Raw genomic sequence first — 20,526 nt, 5'->3', positions numbered from 1 at the left:
TCTTCGCTGTCAGCCGCCATACACTGGTATCACAGCGAGAGCAGGTATCTGGAGCTAAATGCGATGTCTCTAAGGTAATCTCTAAGGGCAAGTTACATTGTAATAATTGCAAAAAAGTAAAAACTTCTTAAATACAGAGGTTGTCTTATTTAAAAAACAAAGGCATTCAATATGCTTTTTGTTACAAAGTTTGCAATACGTACAAACAGAAAAAGATATTGGAGAATTGAGAAATGTTTCGTTGATCCCAAATCCCCAACGATGCGCAGGCGCGTACACAGGGGGTCCGCAGGGTGCGCGCGCACCCTTCCTGGCGGCCAAAAAGTGGGCTGCGCCTTATGCGGGTGCTATATTAAGGAGATAATCAAATCGCTTCCAGTCATCGTCTATGCATACAATATTTTCTTCTTTTCAGTCAAAAGCGTGAAGCTAGTTTTTTTAACTCGTCATTTATTCCATATGTTACAGGTATATCTCGAATGTGGTTTTGGCAGTTAAGTCACGATCCGACAAGGAAAAGACTGTTTCATACCATACCAAGAAATACGGGCAAAGCAAAAAAGCCACTTTACACACAACGGTGTTATATGGTTTTCATATCAGAGGTTGTGATTCAAGCGGTTTTTTTTTAAGAGATAGGGTGGGGATTTATGAGAGGCAGTCGCATTTTAATTTTTATTCACATATTGTTGACAATTTGAAAGCACAAAATAATCTTTTTTTACCAATAAAAATATTCTCTGTTAATTAAATCAAAATTTTTGTAAATCTTTGCAGTAATAGAAAATGCATTTTAGAAAAAAAGAAATATTTACAAGGAAATCTGTCCTTGAAAGTATGCTTTTTGAAGAATAGATGAACAGCTTTGATGTTTTTAGATGCGCGCAGACGTCAAGTTATTTCCCGCCAAAATCTAAAAGCGCGCGAAAAGGCTGACGCGTGTAGAGTTCGTTCTTGATTGAAGTTGGGATGTTTAATTTTGTCTTCTAGGGACATCTCATTGTCTGCAAGAAAAATAAACAGAAGGAACATAAATATAAAAAATAATTACAATGCTGTAAAAGCTAAAAAATCATCGTCTACACTGGTGAGACTAATTTTAGTTAACATTTCTAGCTGTAGAAAATAAGAAAAAGCACTTCTATGGCAAAAAGGTAAACCTGATGCGTAAAAGAAAACATTCATAAAAAAAAAGGGGTTGCCCTGAGATCGCGAAGCTTGCTTAGAGCTTGCTGTCTCTAGAAGGGTTAATCTAGAAACTTCTACCGGGTTTATATCACGCCAATCCCAAAACCCTTAAAAGTGTAATTTCCGAATTAACTCACTAAGACGTCGGCTATAAGGCTAGAGAACGCGTACCTATCGTGTTAAAATGTTTTTAAAAGGGACAGGGAAAATTGGTGGATGTTTTCGATGTAGTCCGTGTTACCTTTTTCCATAGTACTGGTCGGCACGCGAACTGTGTTGCATTGCTGAAATAATATAAGATAATTATAAAATCAATAAGAATAATGTAAACATCACCGCACCCATTTCTACCTCCCCACGTTTGTTAAGTGAACATTATCACACTCATATTCTTAACTTTAATCCCTTTCCTCTTCCCATCTATTCCAATAACTTCCTTTCCTTTCTATATTTACAATTCTCTCCCTTCACTTTTTATTCCGAACCCTTTTATTCCGAACCCTAACGTTCCCCCGTTACTCTCACTCCCATTTCCTTACATTTAGTTAACTTTCGTTGTTTCCTCACATAACCTTAACCTTAACTCTCTCTCTACTTTTCCATCTGTTTCATTAATCTCCTTATCTCTCCCAATCGTGTCAAACTTCCCTTTCCGTTCCTTCTATCACATTTCCTCCCCTTTGTTTAATTCCCATCCTTCTCTTGAACCTAAACCACCGTTTTCTGTCCTCAAATTACCTTAACTACGCTTCACTTCCTTCTTCCTATACTCTCGCTCATCTTCCCTCTCCTTCAACTATCCTCATTTCCCATTTGCTTATCTCCCCACTCCCTTCCCATCCTACCCTTCCCCCTGTTCACCCTACCGTAAGCCTCTTGCTGTTGTTGCTCCAATAGTCGGTACATCATGTACTGATGGCGCATGCGCTCCTCCTCGCTATGCTGCTGGTGTCTCAGGATCTCCTCCCCCGTCATGACCCCCCTGGTCACGTCCCCCCTCCTCACAGCCAAATTGGACGTGATGATACTGCCCCTGGATTGAGGGGGAACTTCCTCACGGGGCCTGTCCTGCGGTTTGTGTTTCGGTGCTTCCGTGTGGATCCCGGCACCTCTCGATCCCTGTCCCTCTTGGTCCCTCCTATCTGTCAATCTGTGTGGTGTCGAGGCTGGGCTTGCGGATTTGTACATCTTTGTTGATGGCGAGCTTGTCGGGATTCTCTCGTTAACTTTGTGGAGCTGTGACGTAGGGCTTGTTCTGAACCCTTTCGATACAACTGACGGCGAACTCGTGGTGGCCCTAACATACGAAGGGCTCGATACTCTTTCGTTTGCTCGATAGATGCTCCTGGACGCAACAGAGACTACCGGTGACCTATCACTTCCCTTGTATTCACGTCTCACCCCACTTGGGCTTGAAGACCTAACAGGGCTCCTAGGGCGTGGCTCCATCAACCTAGGTGGACTTCGAGGTCTTGAGGAGCGTCCTCCGACGGTAAGGGGGCTTGAGCGGTCGGAAGGGGTGCGGTAAGGGGAGGAGTCCGGGTCGCGCGATCGGGAGGACGTCGCGGTGGTAGTCGTGGAGGTGTTGCTGCCGGAGATCATCCCGGAAGACATGCTCATCATAAGGCCTGGCATGGCGAGAGGGTGTGGCATCAGCATGGAGGGGTGCAGCATGGGTAGCAATGGAGCGCCTGAGGGGGGTAAAGACTGTATTAGAAAGTGACACAAGCAAATAACCGCTTGAGGGGGATAAGAATAGTATTGGAATGTGACACATTGCCGATTGAAGGGAAATAAGGTGTTGAACAGAAAAAAAAAACCACAAGAAAAAAAAGAGAAAAAAGATTTAGCTGATGTCACGAAAAAAATGACAAGAAGATTCAAAATTTTCTAAAATGATGATTCGACTCTAATTAAATAAATAATTAAATTAGCTTGGTGCTAGGGTATAATTGCAATTTGCCGGTAACATTACAAAGGAATTTACTTGCAAAGCCACTTGTAAATTCCTAAAAATCAAACGGAATGTTGACTGACCTGTAGCAGGGTCAAAGTTCATCTGTCCCAGCATTTGTTTAGATGAAAGGCGAGCTGACTGGAGGTAGGACGGAAGGTGAGAGTACGCACGCTCGTCAGCAGCACTGTCCACGTGACGGCCCGTGACAGGTGATCGCGATGACCACGTGGTCCGCGCAGAGTGCTTATGAGATAATTCGGGTCTAGAGTCGGGTTCGCTGTGGTGTGAGGTTTTGCTGTTTCGACTTAAGTCCTGAAAAATATATATCATCCAATAAATTCTGAAGACCAAACCAAACTTTTAACTCCTTAAAAAAGGCCAACGTGAGCTTCTACAGGATTTTTGGGCAATTTCGAAGATCATGGAATAGCGCGATATCACTTCAACAGCCATTTTGCTTTTTAATAATAAAAAAAACGCCAGATTATGAATAAGTTCTTAGTATCACAGTCGAGATGAATGGCCGAAGTGTATTATGTAAGGAAAAATCGGGCCTCGCTACACATTTCAATACTGCGGGACAAGTACCTGGCCCCTGGATCGATCCCCGTAGTGGTTTTCCAGTGGCGATTTTGCTCTCGGAAAGTCGTCCTCGTCTCTTCCCTTGTCCTTGGATTCAGAGCGTAATCCCGTCAGGCCTTGCTGGCGCTTCTGCTGCTCGCTGTCCATCCTAAAATTAGAAAAAGGTGAACAGGGGCAAACGAGCGAGAGCTCACATTACAACTAGGTCAGTCAATGCAATGTTAAAGAGCCCCACTCAGCCATAATAGAATTCATCTGAATAACTAATTCAATTGAAAGTAGCTTCCCAAAATCAGCCAATGGAGATGAATTCTTTCTCGTGCATGGTATTTTGCTAGGATGACAAAATAACGGCTGACAGAGCAAGAAAGCTGCTTACAGTAAGAGAAGGAATACAATTCTCAGGTACTTCAGTTCAGTCAGTCAAAATAATGTCGATTAAAAATACAGCGGCTCTTCTGAAAGAAAACTTTAAATTAACCATCAATGATACTTTGTTGATGATATTTGATTGAAAGTTTTTCAGTTACTTGCTTCGATAAGCCGATGGAAATTGATGCTTTGAGTCACTCGGTATTGTGCGGGTCATAAAATGGCGGCGTGATTGGCCTTCTAAAAGTTAAGAGAGACGCATTTTTTTACTTGTTATTCCGGAATGAGAATGATTAGAATAGAAAAAGCGTGCGTTCATCCCGCGTTCCCATTCGAATGCCATTCTGAACATTTTCTACCAACCATTTTTCCATTCCAGAATGATAGGAAAAAAAAAAACGCTTAGATACAAGGTCAAATGGCTTCTTACTTGAACATCGAGATTTTCTGCTGCAACATCTGCTTGGAGAGGTACTCCTCCTGCTGTCGGTACTTCTGCCTCTGCAGCTCCCGCTCGCTCAACTCCTCCGCCCTACCAGTATCCGCCCGCAGCCTCTTTTCCGGGGGCTCATCCCCCTTGGACCCACCCCTTCCAGAACCTTCTACGACTTTCTGGATCGCTCGTGTAGACGCCTCGTCGATTCGCTGTGATGCCCTTCCAAGAATTTCCTCAGCTGATGTCAGCCGGGGAATGGTTTCGGAGCTGCGAGTCATGTCCCGAGAGGGGGATGGTCGGGATGTGTCACGTGAGAGGGAGGGGTCTGACTGGTGTCGCGTAAGGTCTGAGCGGGGAGGAGGGACTGGGTCGGTACCGCGATGCTCGATAGTGTAGCGTTCGCCGCTGCTGTGCGAGTCGGATTTCTCTGGGCGTTGTCGTTGTGGCTCATCTCTCTTATCCTTTAGAAGCTGAGCAGACAAAACGACGATAATTGAAAAATCTCTTTTTTCTAAGGTTGCCGTGGCAAATTATTACGTGACATTTTCACATGTATATTAGGTTAATCATCCCACTGTAAACCTTATTTGCTATCTTTGTGTACAGTGGTCGCCTGGGCATGTCTCCCACCACCAGGCTGCTCTTCCTTATTTTCTATTTTTCTCTCCCTAGACGAATCCTCTCTTCATAATTTATGACTAACTACTGTACCCATTCAAACTGTATCCCCCATAGTGCCTCACCTCTCTTCATTACTATTGTATCATGTAAACATTACTCTCTTCTAACCTCTTTTCCTTCGTTTGACAAGGTGTACTCATTGTAGTTGCACCATCCAAACATTCTCTTCTATGCCCTAACCTGTATCCCTTCGTTTGACAAGGTGTACTCATTGTAATTGCATCATCCAAACATTCTCTTCTATGTCCTAACCTGTATCCCTTCGTTTGACAAGGTGTACTCATTGTAGTTGCATCATCCAAACATTATTATCTTCTATGCGAAGATTATTATCTTCTAGAGAGTGGTGCGGGCTTCGCTTCTCAAGAGGACCAGGGTACGAACCCAGGTCAGGTCAACTTGGGGTTTTTTCAGATGTAAAAAACCTGGCTCTCTACATTGGGTACTGTGTATCCCTCGTGGCTAGGATGACTACATTAAATGGCGGTCCCGTCTCCCAAACTCTAGCTAATCAACCTATTATTGTGGGACGTTAAAGAACCACTGAAGAAGGCAGAGTCCAACTTTAGTGTCTGTACTTGGCCGCATAAACAAAAGGGGCATTAACAAACTAACACTCTCCCATCCATGTAAACTGCGTGGCAGCACAGTGCGCCTTATGTAGTAGTCCGAATAAGACCCGGTGTAATGTAAATCCAGGGTAATTCAGCTTATGGCTGCAATAATGGATAAAGTCGGCCCAGTCTTCCTTTCCTTTCCCTTATGCCCTTAAATCTATCCCTTCGTTGGACAAGGTCTATTCATTGCTGTATCATCCAAACACCATTCATTTCTATGCCCTTACCTCTCTTCCCTCTTCTGCCTGGTTCATTTGCTGTTGTTGCTCCATCATCCTGAGCGCCCATGGGTCGTATCCTAGCGCCAAGGCCATCTGTGTAGGCCCACTTTGCGCGAGCTGTTGATAAAGCTGTCGCTGCTGCTGTTGCAACTGGAATATCTTTAGCTGCTCTGCTGAGACCTTGTCTTGCGAGTTAGCGTAAGGGCTCCGTTCTGTGGGAGGGAGGTGGGTATGTTTGTAAATCAGGTGTATGTAGCGTTTCGTGCTGTATGTTCCATTCCAGTAGAAATAACTAGAAGTAAGACTATATAGAACTTATAGAACTATAGAACTCTAAAGTCAGTTCGCGTCCGAGTATATATTACTATAAACATTGTTATCTAGGTGCTTGAAGTCGTTCTAGATAGCGGGAGTTCAAGTTATTCGAAAAGAAATGACTAAACATTGTTCTCAAGTGTACTTGAAGTCAGTTCGAGTTAGTGGGAGTTCGAGTTATCCTAGGCCGTGAGTTCGAGTATACCATTCATGCTGCGCGCGCATACCTGCAGACCGGTCGCTTTCACTGCCAGACTTGCCCTCTCTTGATTTCTCCTTATCCTCCTTCAGTATCACCACGTTCGATTCTTCCGAGCTGTCATCCCTCTCAGCGGTTTTACACTTGGACGCATGCTCTGCAACAGGTAGGACGATCTTGGAAGAGCTCATTTCAGTGGTCGCTTGCCGAGAAGAGGAGAGAGCTGGAGGCCTAGGACTAGTTGAGATGGGCTTGGGGCTTAATGAGAGAGCTCTGGGACTAGCTGCTTTTCTGCTGAGCCCGAGAGGCGTCGTTGATCGTTCGTCCTTTAGCCCTAAAGAAAATCACCGATATGCATCAATTAATCAGAAGGCAATAGTAAGTCAAATTCTAGTTCACATAAGCTTAAAACACGTCGACGCGTCGGTCGCTTGATCACTGTCTCGCTGTCTTCGCATATAATATCTATAACTGCACACCCATTTCCCCTCAAGAAATCCCGGCTACGCGCCTTACTCGCGTCCTAATCGCCAAACACTAACACTACTCTCGCCTTGCCAAACAACTCTCACTCACCTTGCCTAACAATACTTACTCACCTTGCCTAACACTACACACTCACCTTGCCTAACAATACTTACTCACCTTGCCTAACAATACTCACTGACCTTGCCTAACAATACTTACTCACCTTGCCTAACAATACTCACTGACCTTGCCTAACAATACTTACTCACCTTGCCCAACACTACTTACTCACCTTGCCCAACACTACTTACTCACCTTGCCCAACACTACTTACTCACCTTGCCTAACACTACTTACTCACCTTGCCTAACACTACTTACTCACCTTGCCTAACAATACTTACTCACCTTGCTTAACACTACTTACTCACCTTGCCTAACACTACTTACTCACCTTGCCTAACACTACTTACTCACCTTGCCTAACACTACTTACTCACCTTGCCTAAAACTACTCACTCACCTTGCCTAACACTACTTACTCACCTTGCCTAACAATACTTACTCACCTTGCCTAACAATACTTACTCACCTTGCCTAACAATACTCACTCACCTTGCCTAACACTACTTACTCACCTTGCCTAACACTACTCACTCACCTTGCCTAACACTACTTACTCACCTTGCCTAACAATACTCACTCACCTTGCCTAACACTACTTACTCACCTTGCCTAACAATACTTACTCACCTTGCCTAACACTACTCACTCACCTTGCCTAACAATACTTACTCACCTTGCCTAACACTACTTACTCACCTTGCCTAACAATACTTACTGACCTTGCCTAACACTACTCACTCACCTTGCCTAACACTACTTACTCACCTTGCCTAACACTACTTACTCACCTTGCCTAACAATACTCACTCACCTTGCCTAACACTACTTACTCACCTTGCCTAACACTACTTACTCACCTTGCCTAACACTACTTACTCACCTTGCCTAACACTACTCACTCACCTTGCCTAACACTACTTACCCACCTTGCCTAACACTACTTACTCACCTTGCCTAACACTACTTACTCACCTTGCCTAACAATACTCACTCACCTTGCCTAACAATACTCACTCACCTTGCCTAACACTACTTACTCACCTTGCCCAACACTACTTACGCACCTTGCCCAACACTACTTACGCACCTTGCCTAACACTACTTACTCACCTTGCCCAACACTACTTACGCACCTTGCCCAACACTACTTACGCACCTTGCCTAACAATACTTACTCACCTTGCCTAACACTACTTACTCACCTTGCCTAACACTACTCACTCACCTTGCCTAACAATACTTACTCACCTTGCCTAACACTACTCACTCACCTTGCCCAACACTACTCACTCACCTTGCCCAACACTAATTACTCACCTTGCCTAACACTACTTACTCACCTTGCCTAACACTACTCACTCACCTTGCCTAACACTACTTACTCACCTTGCCTAACACTACTTACTCACCTTGCCTAACAATACTTACTCACCTTGCCTAACAATACTTACTCACCTTGCCTAACAATACTCACTCACCTTGCCTAACAATACTCACTCACCTTGCCTAACACTACTTACTCACCTTGCCCAACACTACTTACGCACCTTGCCTAACAATACTTACTCACCTTGCCTAACACTACTTACTCACCTTGCCTAAAACTACTTACTCACCTTGCCTAAAACTACTTACTCACCTTGCCTAACAATACTTACTCACCTTGCCTAACAATACTCACTCACCTTGCCTAACACTAATTACTCACCTTGCCTAACACTACTTACTCACCTTGTCTAACACTACTCACTCACCTTGCCTAACACTACTTACTCACCTTGCCTAACAATACTTACTCACCTTGCCTAACACTACTTACTCACCTTGCCTAACAATACTTACTCACCTTGCCTAACAATACTTACTCACCTTGCCTAACAATACTTACTCACCTTGCCTAACAATACTCACTCACCTTGCCTAACAATACTCACTCACCTTGCCTAACACTACTTACTCACCTTGCCCAACACTACTTACGCACCTTGCCCAACACTACTTACGCACCTTGCCTAACAATACTTACTCACCTTGCCTAACACTACTTACTCACCTTGCCTAACACTACTTACTCACCTTGCCTAACAATACTTACTCACCTTGCCTAACAATACTTACTCACCTTGCCTAACAATACTCACTCACCTTGCCCAACACTACTCACCTTGCTTAACACTACTTACTCACCTTGCCTAACACTACTTACTCACCTTGCCTAACACTACTTACTCACCTTGCCTAACACTACTCACTCACCTTGCCTAACAATACTTACTCACCTTGCCTAACACTACTCACTCACCTTGCCTAACACTACTTACTCACCTTGCCTAACACTACTCACTCACCTTGCCCAACACTACTCACTCACCTTGCCCAACACTACTTACTCACCTTGCCTAACACTACTTACTCACCTTGCCTAACAATACTCACTCACCTTGCCTAACACTACTTACTCACCTTGCCTAACACTACTTACTCACCTTGCCTAAAACTACTCACTCACCTTGCCTAACACTACTCACTCACCTTGCCCAACACTACTTACTCACCTTGCCTAACAATACTCACTCACCTTGCCTAACACTACTTACTCACCTTGCCTAACACTACTTACTCACCTTGCCTAACACTACTTACTCACCTTGCCTAACACTACTCACTCACCTTGCCTAACACTACTCACTCACCTTGCCTAACAATACTTACTCACCTTGCCTAACACTACTCACTCACCTTGCCTAACACTACTCACTCACCTTGCCTAATACTTACTCACCTTGCCTAACACTACTCACTCACCTTGCCTAACACTACTTACTCACCTTGCCTAACACTACTTACTCACCTTGCCTAACAATACTTACTCACCTTGCCTAACAATACTCACTCACCTTGCCTAACACTACTTACTCACCTTGCCTAACAATACTCACTCACCTTGCCCAACACTACTCACTCACCTTGCCTAACACTACTTACTCACCTTGCCTAACACTACTTACTTACCTTGCCTAACACTACTTACTTACCTTGCCTAACACTACTTACTCACCTTGCCTAACACTACTTACTTACCTTGCCTAACACTACTTACTTACCTTGCCTAACACTACTTACTCACCTTGCCTAACAATACTCACTCACCTTGCCTAACAATACTTAGTCACCTTGCCTAACACTACTTACTTACCTTGCCTAACACTAGCGTGAAGGGATGCTTGTCCCTTGAGTCCTGGTGCCCCGACTGGTACCACAGACGGTAGTCCAACGTGTATAGCGGGTATCTGACTCCTCTTGACAGCGACTGGACCGACCTCGCCTACAGGTATCACCTGCGCCTTTTCCGCCCGTGGCTTCTTAAGACCAAGGGGCTTGCCCTCAGGGTCGGGGGTTAGAGATTTTGGTGGGACTGAATCTCGAGAAAGGCCGGGAGGGGACGTGACAGAAAGGCCTATAGGGTAGAAACGTTGAAAAGCATGGAACACGATAAGATTATTAATGTCAACGGATGACTTATACTTCTACACATAGTACAAAAAACACTTCTATGTGGAATTTTATTATGCTAAAGTAAACATAAAGCTTGCGCAAAACAAGTGACGATTTGAAAAACAAAACATTCCTTTCTTCGTGATTACCTTCGTGGGAACTCTCTTGGGTGGGCAGTTTCATAGAGATTTCCACCGTATTATTGCCAAGTGCAAAATATCTCTCTGTTACACTTCCCAAGCTGTCAACATTGTCACCTCTTCAAGTCTCTATTATATTCCTGATAACGTCACAGAATTTTGACCATCTTGACTTACCTGATGTTAAAGTCACAGAATATTGACCATCTTGACTTACCTGATGTACTGGCAGCAGAGGTAGACACCGTGCTGAACTGGGACCCCCTGTGATAGGGGTGAGCCACACCCACCGGAAGAGAGGGTGCGGCCAGTCGGCTGTGCTTGGGGATCAAGGTTGGAGGTTGCCTAGGCAACACGCGAAGTTTGTCATCGTCCCTTGCGTCATTTCCGGTTTTCTCAGAGTTACCTCCTGTAAGTTCCTCGCTAGTTCCATTAACTTCACTTGAGTCCAAACCAGGTTTCTTTGATAAGCTTTCGTTGACATTGATCCGCTCGGATGAACAGAGCCCTGTTGCACGCTTCATTGACGTGACCGCGATGGAGCTTTTAGGTGAGCTATACGACATTGAGGTATTTGCAGTGCACTTGGCCTGTGCGGAATGGGTAGGGAACCTGTCCGACGACATGATAACGGACCCGCTGGTACTCATGTTTCTAGATCCTTCAATACTCTCCTCTTTAAAAGCCTCCTTAGGTCCGTGTTTATGAATGGACGAGATCATACACTCGGCCTGGGTGCTTGATCTCGTGTAGTTAGGCCCGACATTTGAAGTGCCCGTGTTTTGGCGTTCCTCTCGGACAATAGGTGGCATATCCTTGGAGTGTACACTCGCGTATCCCTTGGCATGTTCTTGCTTTAGAGTCTCGGGGTTGCGTATGAGTGATAGCGTAGTGGTTGCAGAGCTCGCGCTCGTGGATGTAAGATTAGATGTTGACAATGTGTAAGTCTGATCACCGTAACTACGGCAGGTGAAGTATTTAAAGCGCATGGATGGAGCGTCTGTATTTATCAAAGGCGGTTCACTCCTACTTGCCGTCAAACTTTTTGATACTAGACTTAACATGCTAAGACTTGTTTTCGCACCAGTATCCCCTTCCTTCATTGGTTCCGAATCAGTTGACGTCCCCATAGCAACATCAGGGTGTTCTTTCTCAGGTCTTAATCCTAAACTCGCCATGTAATTAGTTCGCTCCGTACATTCCTCGATGTTTGAAGTCCCTTCCATGTTCCCAGTTTCCAGGATCACCGACTTTGCCGTTATTCCATCTTCTGAGGTAATAACGTTGTCCATGAGATCTTTAGCTGCAGTTATCGAGGAAATCAGATTTGGGTCCTTTAGGGAAGAAATCGCTTGTTTGTCCGATGTTTTGTTGTAATGGAAAGTTGATTTTTGTAAACCATCTAGAGCCCTGTTCACTTCGTCATCGCCATCATAGTCAATATCTGAAAAATAACAAAAATATTCATACAACAACGCTAGTCAAATGCGAGCTCTGATTGGCCGAGAAAAATAAGTGATTCGAGACACGCCCATTTGACGTCATTGGGCGTGCGTTGTTTTCTAGAATCACTTTTGTTTTTTCTCAATTATACATCTCATTTTTTTGTGCGTTTTATCCTCCTTCTGTCCTTTAACAATTTACGGATGATATTACAGCGTGCTATGAACTAAAGATACGCAATGAGCCGATTCGTGTTTGTGTGGATTTTCAAAGGACAGATGCATGCAAAAAATATCTATTTGTTAAATGTTCCATATATTTATAATATATCTAGTTTCGTTGTGTGGAAGGCACAATAAAACAAGTCAACAAATCTCTAGAGTGAAAGACACATTTTGTGATTCTGAAATATCTAAATACAAAGTTCTATTCTTCTATCAAGTTCATTCGAAAATATCGTAATAACCCCCAAAAACAACTGCCAAAAATGGATCACGTTACATTGTTTGTCATTAAATTAGTAAAGAAAATCATCAGATTTTAGAGGTGATAGAGATATGAATTCTTCCAACTCACCTTCCTTGCCAGGGTCTATATCCTCCTCGTTCTCGCTGATGTCCTCTACCTCAATGCCAAGTTGATTCATGCTTCCCGCTGGCAGGACAATCTGCCTCCTCTCATCTTTAGACACCACACCCCTCACGTCCGCCGCCTTCCCCCCTTCCACCAGCACCGTGTCCCCTCCCTCCTGGTCCCCACCCATCATCTCTTCAATGCTGACCGTCTCCTTGCCCCCGAAATTTAGCTCACCACTGTGTCCACTATCGACAACAGTCTCCCATACTTCCTGCTCGGTAGCCGCCTCTGGTACCTGTTGGGTGGGTACCACTTCCATGGGGGAATCCACCTTAAGGGACTGCGTGACCGGGGTTAGTGCTGGCTCCTGCGACTGGTTCATCATGCGTGTATCAGTTGACTTATCCGCTACTTCAACAAACTCTCCTTCCTCTTCGCTATGTTTAATGTTGTAATTTCCCTGCGCAACAGGTTCCTCCTTGATTCTAGTGTCCTCCTGTTGCTCAACTGCCAAGCTTGATCGCTCGTCTTCGCCTACTTCTTTCTTAACTTGAACAGGTCTCTCAGGCTCAACTTTCTCAGTTTGCTCTATCTTATTCTCCGCTGATTCGGTCTTTACTTTATCCTCTGTAACAAGTCCCTTTGTTTTCCGATTGCTTTTCGAGTTGCTCTCCTCCTTGATAGCGCTAGTATCCGATACCCCGGGAGATACGCTACGGTTCCGTGTCGCCATCCCCCCGCCACGTCCCCGGGTAAGGGTCCGAGCTGAACCAGGCTCTTTGAAGTCGTCTTCCGGAGAAGGAGTGGTCGTCGAGCGATCGTCTGAGTTGTTACTCTGTAAAAGATAAGTGACATTGAGAAACTCGAGGTGCGACAACTAAATAGACTGCTAGCCGTCTCTCCTTTGGCAGAAAGTCCCAAAGTTAGGCGCGACAATGACGAAGTGCTGAAGCACGAGCGAGCTCTGGAGGCGCAAGAACAGCGTTTTCTCCGAGCGCTCACCCGAACTAGAGGGAAACCTGACCCCACGAGCGCCTACTGGGCAATTGTTTTTACGGACTAGGGACGTTAAAGGGCAGACTGGCTCGCAGGCTTACAACACAACAGTATCTATGCATGGAATCAAAACAGGAGAGAATGTGTAGACACTTATTTTAATGGAATTATGGGAATTTTCTGAAAGAATACAATATTGGCAGGACTTATTTATATCTATATGCGTTAGAAATAGAGAAAGACTCATGGTATTTTTGTTAGTATAACTGCTTTTTTTCCATTTGCAATTCACATTGGTAAGATTATTTTAATAGGTCTAATATTACACACAAAGAGTGTAAAATCTTTTTGTTGGCTTATTGGCTGACTAATTTTCCGTAATAAATACAGTATATACAGAGGATTTAGTGGGCTACAGTATACAATTACAAAGTCTGAGAATACGATCGAAACATGAAATTTTCAATCCGTTTCAATTGTAAAAAAAACCCGCCACAATGACATGATGTCATATGACTAACCTCATCTGGGGCAATCTTATCCAAGTGCGCATGCGTCTGGTGATACCGCAGACCATTAATGTGCTTGTATTTCTTTCCACATCCTGGCTCAGGACATTCTATCAGGGTAGGGGATGGTTGGGGCGAGGGAGCGCCTTTCATAGTACAGCTTCTCTTGCCGGGTCGTCCATCATCGCTATCATCGTCTGCATTCTTGCCTTTTCGCTTGTTGCCGATGGTGCGAAAGCTATTGCCTTTACCGGTGGAGCTGCCAGAGATGGTCTTTTTGCGGCCACGAAGTTTTTGTTTGAGTGGAGAGTCTGTACAAAACAGATAGGATTATGACAAACATGTTTTATCTGAGTCTCTTTTCTTCCTTTTACCAGGGCCATAGCAGGCGAAGGGAAAGAGAGGGGAGGGGCATTAAGTGGACGCGTTCCCTACCACACTGATTATGTGCTAGAAAGCAGTGTTTCTTTACCCTTTTCTAACAGGTGCGGTAACTAATTCTGCATTTTGATTGGTTCTAAGAGTGTGTGTGCGCTTTCCCTTGTGGGCATGGTAGCCAATTGCACGAGCTACTCAAACAAACAGGCAAAAAATCACAGATTTTCTCAATATGAGCCTCCCAGCCGTTAAATGCCATAAATGTATGAAAAGAGGCCCCCCTGAATCATTCCCTGTTTCTACTCCCCCCTACCCAAACCCCCTCACCACCGGATCACTCCCTGTTTCCTACCATTGATGCTGTCCTTGGAGGGACTCTCTGTGTTGTTAATGGAGTTACTCCGAAGTCTCTTCCCCTTTCCTTTCATGTCATTCCTGGCGTTGTTTTTGCATCGACGGTTCTTACTTTGGTATCCAACGCCATCAGACGACTGAAACCTGAAAATGTATGCTACATTAGAAAACGTACATAATACACTTCCTTTGTTGTTTACATTTGAAGATACAACGACACATTCACCAGACAACTTAACAATCCACAACTGATGTTTGAAGTCAATTTTTTTCTCGATGTTTCTGTATCATGCCCCCCAAATATTTTGAGACTTGCTACAAGATGTTAAAAAATAAAATCCGTATTCTATTAATACATACTTTGGTGAGGCCCATGAATGCTTACTGCAGTCTATCAAGGACCCACAGTACGTCTTGTTCCGCCACTTCACATTGACCACAAGAACGCCTTGAAAAATAGAGTAACATTTAAAATCATCAAATTTGATTTGCTGAGACCCTCGACCTACCTTTGACTTCATAATGGGTCAAGACCCTGTATTGTCACAGGGTCAAGCAAGGACTTTCTTTGGGGCTCTGTGACAAATTCGATTTAAATCAAAGACCTGCAGGAACCATGAAAATGAAATAAATTTTTCACATTTTTAAATTTAGAATTTTAAAACTAAAATTTTAAATACACAACTTATTGTTAATCACCATAATTGTCAAAAAAGCAGCAACAGCAGATAGTGTAGATAGAGCCATTGCCAGCAGGGGTTGGAGGGATTGGCTCAAGTGAGAGGGTAACAGTCCCTCCCAAGTAAAGTCAAATTTACCCCCCTCCCCACCAGACGAAAACAAAATAGCAACAGTTGCTGATCTAGGAGAAAGAATAGGAATATAAAAATCAGAGTTACTTTCTTGTGTATGTTGCAGCTTCCAAAACTCATGCTTTAATCTATCTGAACAGCCATCCATAAGTAATAGAATGTAAAGAGTAAAACATGGGTATACCTCCTGGAAGAGCTTCATGGCACAAAATTCCTTGTAATGTAATAGGTGTTCCAGCGGCAACAGGACCATTCTCAGCAGCAACAGTTGCGTCAACAGTCGCACCTGCAGCTTGCAACGCACACAACAACTTCTCATCCATGCTGTTGCCAAGGCTGTTAGTTCTCTCCTTACTACTGATGCAAGATGATGCATCATCCTCGTCGTCATCATCATTCTTATCGTCATCATCATCGTCATCATCATCCTCTTCTTCCTCCTCTTCATCCTCATCATCGTCTAAATACTCATCATCATCGTCATCATTGCTGTCATCATTATCCTCTCCATTGCCATCACCTCCTGAGTTTCCATTACTAGAATTGTTGTCAAAATTCTGATATGCCCTGGAACCTCTTTTGCCCCGGTTCTGCCCATTGCTTGATTGCCTGTTTGACTTTGAGCGTTTATCTTCACTCCTACGTCTCCCGCGACTTGCATTCTTTGTAAAATTTGTAACATCTACATCTAATAAACTGTCATTATTTTCTATATCTTTTAATCTACAATTAGAAAATACTAGAGAGAGAGACTGTTTATCAGACTTAAAAGTCACACTAGGTTGCCTAGGCTCTTTGTTGTGATCATGTTGATGTGCTGTTTTTGTGTTATTTATGCTGCATGAGACTTGGTATGGTGGGTCAAGCTTTAAAGGTGAAGTGACAACTTCCTTGCAAGATGGGCTTAAAAGAGACGTGACTGTCATATTTGTCTTGTCTTTGTTAGCAATACATGTTTTCTTTTGTTCTTTGTTGACTTGTCAACTACCTGAAGAACATTACAAAAAATTTTAAGTTAGCTTCAAATAAAAGCAAATCATTGAAAGCAAATTACCTTACAGAATCAGAAGTTAAAAGAAACATATTGAACAAAACACAAAGGATAACCACCCATACCCACTCCCTTTCTCCCCTATCAATTAATCTAAACATATTTAACATTGAATAGATACAGGGAAACATGACTAATCTCCTGAGCATTGAGCTAGTAAAAATGCACTCAGACAAAATTATCTATCTATGACCAGGAATTGAAATAGCTATAGTATGTTACAAGGTTTTTTCAATCTAAAGTAATAAATTTTGTTTACAAAAAGCATAGATTTACAATACTGTACAATAAGGAACTTGGTTACTAAAAAAGATACATCATATATTCATATATCAATATCACAGAACATGCCCATTTTTTAATAATTAAACAATGCTGTTTTCAGTTTGCTGAAAACCTAGCATAGAAATAAAATTTGTAAGTGGAAGACTAAGAATTTTGTTGCAAGAAGGTAGGTTAAAAATAAACTTTTAATTTTATTTAACTAAAAAAGTACTGGTTGCTTATAAATGCAAAAAAAAATTATTAGGAGAAGCAGAAATTCAATTTTATGATTTTATCTATCTAAAACCATATCCACGAGTCCATAAAAACAGGCTAATTCCATAAACATCACGTTATATCAATGAATGAAAAAAAATATCTTGAAAAACAAATTCATTGCTCACAAATAAATATTACCTCCCAAGGCCTGCCTCTTTAATTTTTTTAAGAATAGATTATTTAAATCAGAAATGATAAGACTAATTTCCCTTAGTCGTATTTTGTATGTATCTGGGTTTTTATGGATTTCCCTTATAGTCATGTCTTAATAAAATTTAATAAAACTTTCATATAAAATCCATCTAAGAATACCTGTATCACATAAGCAAATATCTTAATAATCGGAGGTAGAATAAAACCCAAGACTTAAATCCATTTAGCTAAATGCCCTTGGGTAGGGATTATGAAAGAACCTAAAAGACAGGATATCACTATACGTGAGTAAAGTTGGCCCTTCTCCAAGAGATTGTGTCACACTTACAATCCTGAGCATAGCATGCCTTATGTAGGTGCAAGGCTATATGCATTGGGAACCACATGTAACATGAATCTCAACAAGATCTGAAGGATAAACCCACAAAGGGCTATTTATAACACTTAGAATTCTAGTATTCACAGAGTTTATAGAGACAATGAGGGCTGTAACAGCTTACATATTGCTTCACCGCCAGAGCAGAGGCTGGAATGTCAAGGACGATGCATTCCACAAACACAATTTGTGCATGAGTAACTTTGATCATTAACAAAGAAATCAAATGTTGATTTTCAAGAGTAGCAAGTATAAAATGTTCGGAAGCAAAAAATGATGGTTGGGATACTTGAAATTACACTAATACTATGGCAATGAAGTCTTGATGCTTATTCTATGGGGTGATAAGATCAACTCCACTGACATAATCTTAAGCCATATGGTTTGTGTAGTCTAGTCTGTTGGCTTGGCAATGACATTATGTTAAAATATGCATAACACTTGAGAAACCTGTTTAGCCAAAAGGTGTTACTGATTATGAAAACATGAATTGTGATTGGCTAGTATAAGAGACCCTTGTTCTGCCTAAACAAAAGGTCCAATGGCAATAATAGAAAGATTGAGGTTCAACTAAACCTCAGGGTTCGCGAGACTTTTACAGTAAACACTCACTTCTATGGAGTGTGTGAAATATTTTTGATTTTGAAAAAGGAAAAAAAATTGCAAAGGTTTTTTTTTTCTCTGTGGTAAAAAGTAGACCCTAGGCGGTTGATTGTAGCTATACATCACATCACAGCATGTAAAAATTCTAAAAGGTTAAGTCTGGGCTTAGCCTAACAAAATCTCTACGATATTTTGTAAAGGATGTTGGTAAAGCGAAACGTAATAGCGATTGATTTGGATGTATACTGATACATCTTGAAAAAGATAGCCTAGCCAGACGAATAAGTGAGAACAGAAGTGAGCATGCCTTATACAATGTCGTCATCGCGTTTTTCATTTGCTTTGAAGCGAATTCCGGGTTCCGTATTTTGGGGTTTGTATTTTCCACCGCGTGCTGAAATGTTGATTATAATCTATGCCAGATTTTACCTGAGCAAGACCAAAAGATTGAGAACTAAATAATTCAATGCCACAATTCACAATTAAAATTGTAATAAGAATACCGTATAATAATAGACCATTTTCAGATTAAAAAATACCTGAGTATTTTATTCTGTACATTTTATCACTGATGACTCGTTTTATTTTTTTCCGATGTTATACGTAAATGTTATTTGAGGAAATATTTATTTTCTAAATGCAGGAAAAAATAGGAAAGATGTAGACGGTGAAAATAAAAACCCCTTAAACTATTTCCGCTTATGGCTGGCGCAAAATTTACAGCTTGAAAAGTTGCAATAAACAATAGATGAAATCCACTAAATGCATGTCAGTTACTTACGTAAAGAAAAAAATCATAAAGACTACAACATCATGGAATATGGTCCATTGACGGGGAAAATAAAAGAATTAAAAATAACCTCAAGCAAAACGAAAAGTATAATGACTTCTAATAAAAGATGGTACAGATCACATGAATTTTCGAGAACTTAGACAAGAAAAACAATGTTTGGTGACCACCTTTATACTTTAGTAAAGTGAGGAAATAAAAAAATAACAGAAATTTGTACCATGTTGTTAAAAATATGATCTCCGTTAAAAGCAAGTATCCAAAGACTGGTGGAAGCTAAACAAAATAAAATTATTGGGGGAAGGATTTGTTTGATTTAGAAAGCATAGGAACAGAACAAAACTTTATTTTGGAACTGTGACAAAAATTAGAAATTCAAATTTGACCATGTTTGTAATTCGACAACACAATATCAGAGACAGCGCGTCATAAAAATCACGAAATTAGAGTAGAAATCCTTAGATACTACCACAATCCAACTACATCTAGTATATGAATCGTAATACAATATCTGGGACCAATTTTTACGGTTATAGCAAGTAAAATTATCCTTCAAGGCAAGTTTTTATCTGGCTTGGTATTCTACATGCCTCGAATGCCTGCTAGAACACAAGGTGGCGATAAAAACCTCCTTGTACCAGAAACTACGGGAGAAAAACACCATACCTTTAGGTATATGTCCTCACTGATGACTTAACTTTGTCCTGACAAATTTTCTAGGTCTAGATCCTTCAAATAAGGTTTTTTTACGAGGAAAATGTAAGAGCTTTCAGACCGAATTTGGCCTAAATGGACCCGGGCGTTCTACTGAGCTTGCTGACTGTAGAAGACAATTGATAATCGTGCTGACCAATCATAGCAGAGCACTGATAGGCGCATTGTCACGCTTGACATTATAATGCGCCGCGTGTTTGAGAAAACACAGCGAACCCGTCACCTCTTCAATGTAAAATGCCTACGCCTATAAATAACCTAAGGGTCACTTGAAACAGCACCAACATCTAACCTACAAAGCGGAAAAAGCAAAACACGAAATTTGAGTCGATAAAGGCAGCTCACGCACAAGAAAATAAATGAATTTCTTCAAAACAGAAGAACTGTATCGAGGCTTTGAAAGCCAAAAGCTCGCAAAAACACGGTTTTGTG

At 42.1% G+C, this 20,526-nt stretch overlaps 1 protein-coding gene and 1 long non-coding RNA gene across 5 annotated transcripts; both read right to left on the bottom strand.

Moving 5' to 3' along the window:
- Positions 1-661: 661 nt before the first annotated feature.
- On the bottom strand, positions 662-20,217 carry LOC5517793. Its single transcript, XM_032362212.2, has 16 exons — positions 20,047-20,217; positions 16,049-16,852; positions 15,413-15,500; positions 15,051-15,196; positions 14,333-14,631; positions 12,816-13,650; positions 11,014-12,240; positions 10,358-10,618; positions 6,597-6,902; positions 6,061-6,266; positions 4,530-5,005; positions 3,734-3,875; positions 3,226-3,457; positions 2,055-2,879; positions 1,430-1,472; positions 662-1,004 (listed from the first exon to the last, which is right to left on the bottom strand). The coding sequence occupies exons 2-16, from the start codon at positions 16,788-16,790 to the stop codon at positions 998-1,000; spliced, it is 5,835 nt and encodes a 1,944-aa protein (XP_032218103.1). The 5' UTR covers positions 16,791-16,852; positions 20,047-20,217; the 3' UTR covers positions 662-997.
- On the bottom strand, positions 7,827-10,321 carry LOC125563122. 4 transcript variants are annotated; one of them, XR_007308137.1, is made up of 2 exons: positions 10,289-10,321; positions 7,827-9,306 (listed from the first exon to the last, which is right to left on the bottom strand). It is a non-coding gene; the product is annotated as an uncharacterized LOC125563122 (long non-coding RNA). The 4 variants fall into 4 exon arrangements; XR_007308136.1 differs by having other exon boundaries at positions 10,266-10,300; XR_007308134.1 differs by lacking the exon at positions 10,289-10,321 and adding an exon at positions 9,579-9,838.
- Positions 20,218-20,526: the final 309 nt, after the last annotated feature.

The sequence above is a fragment of the Nematostella vectensis genome, chromosome 5 (assembly GCF_932526225.1).
Source record: "Nematostella vectensis chromosome 5, jaNemVect1.1, whole genome shotgun sequence".
Lineage (NCBI taxonomy): Eukaryota > Metazoa > Cnidaria > Anthozoa > Actiniaria > Edwardsiidae > Nematostella > Nematostella vectensis.
This window is presented reverse-complemented; position numbering and strand designations above follow the sequence as displayed.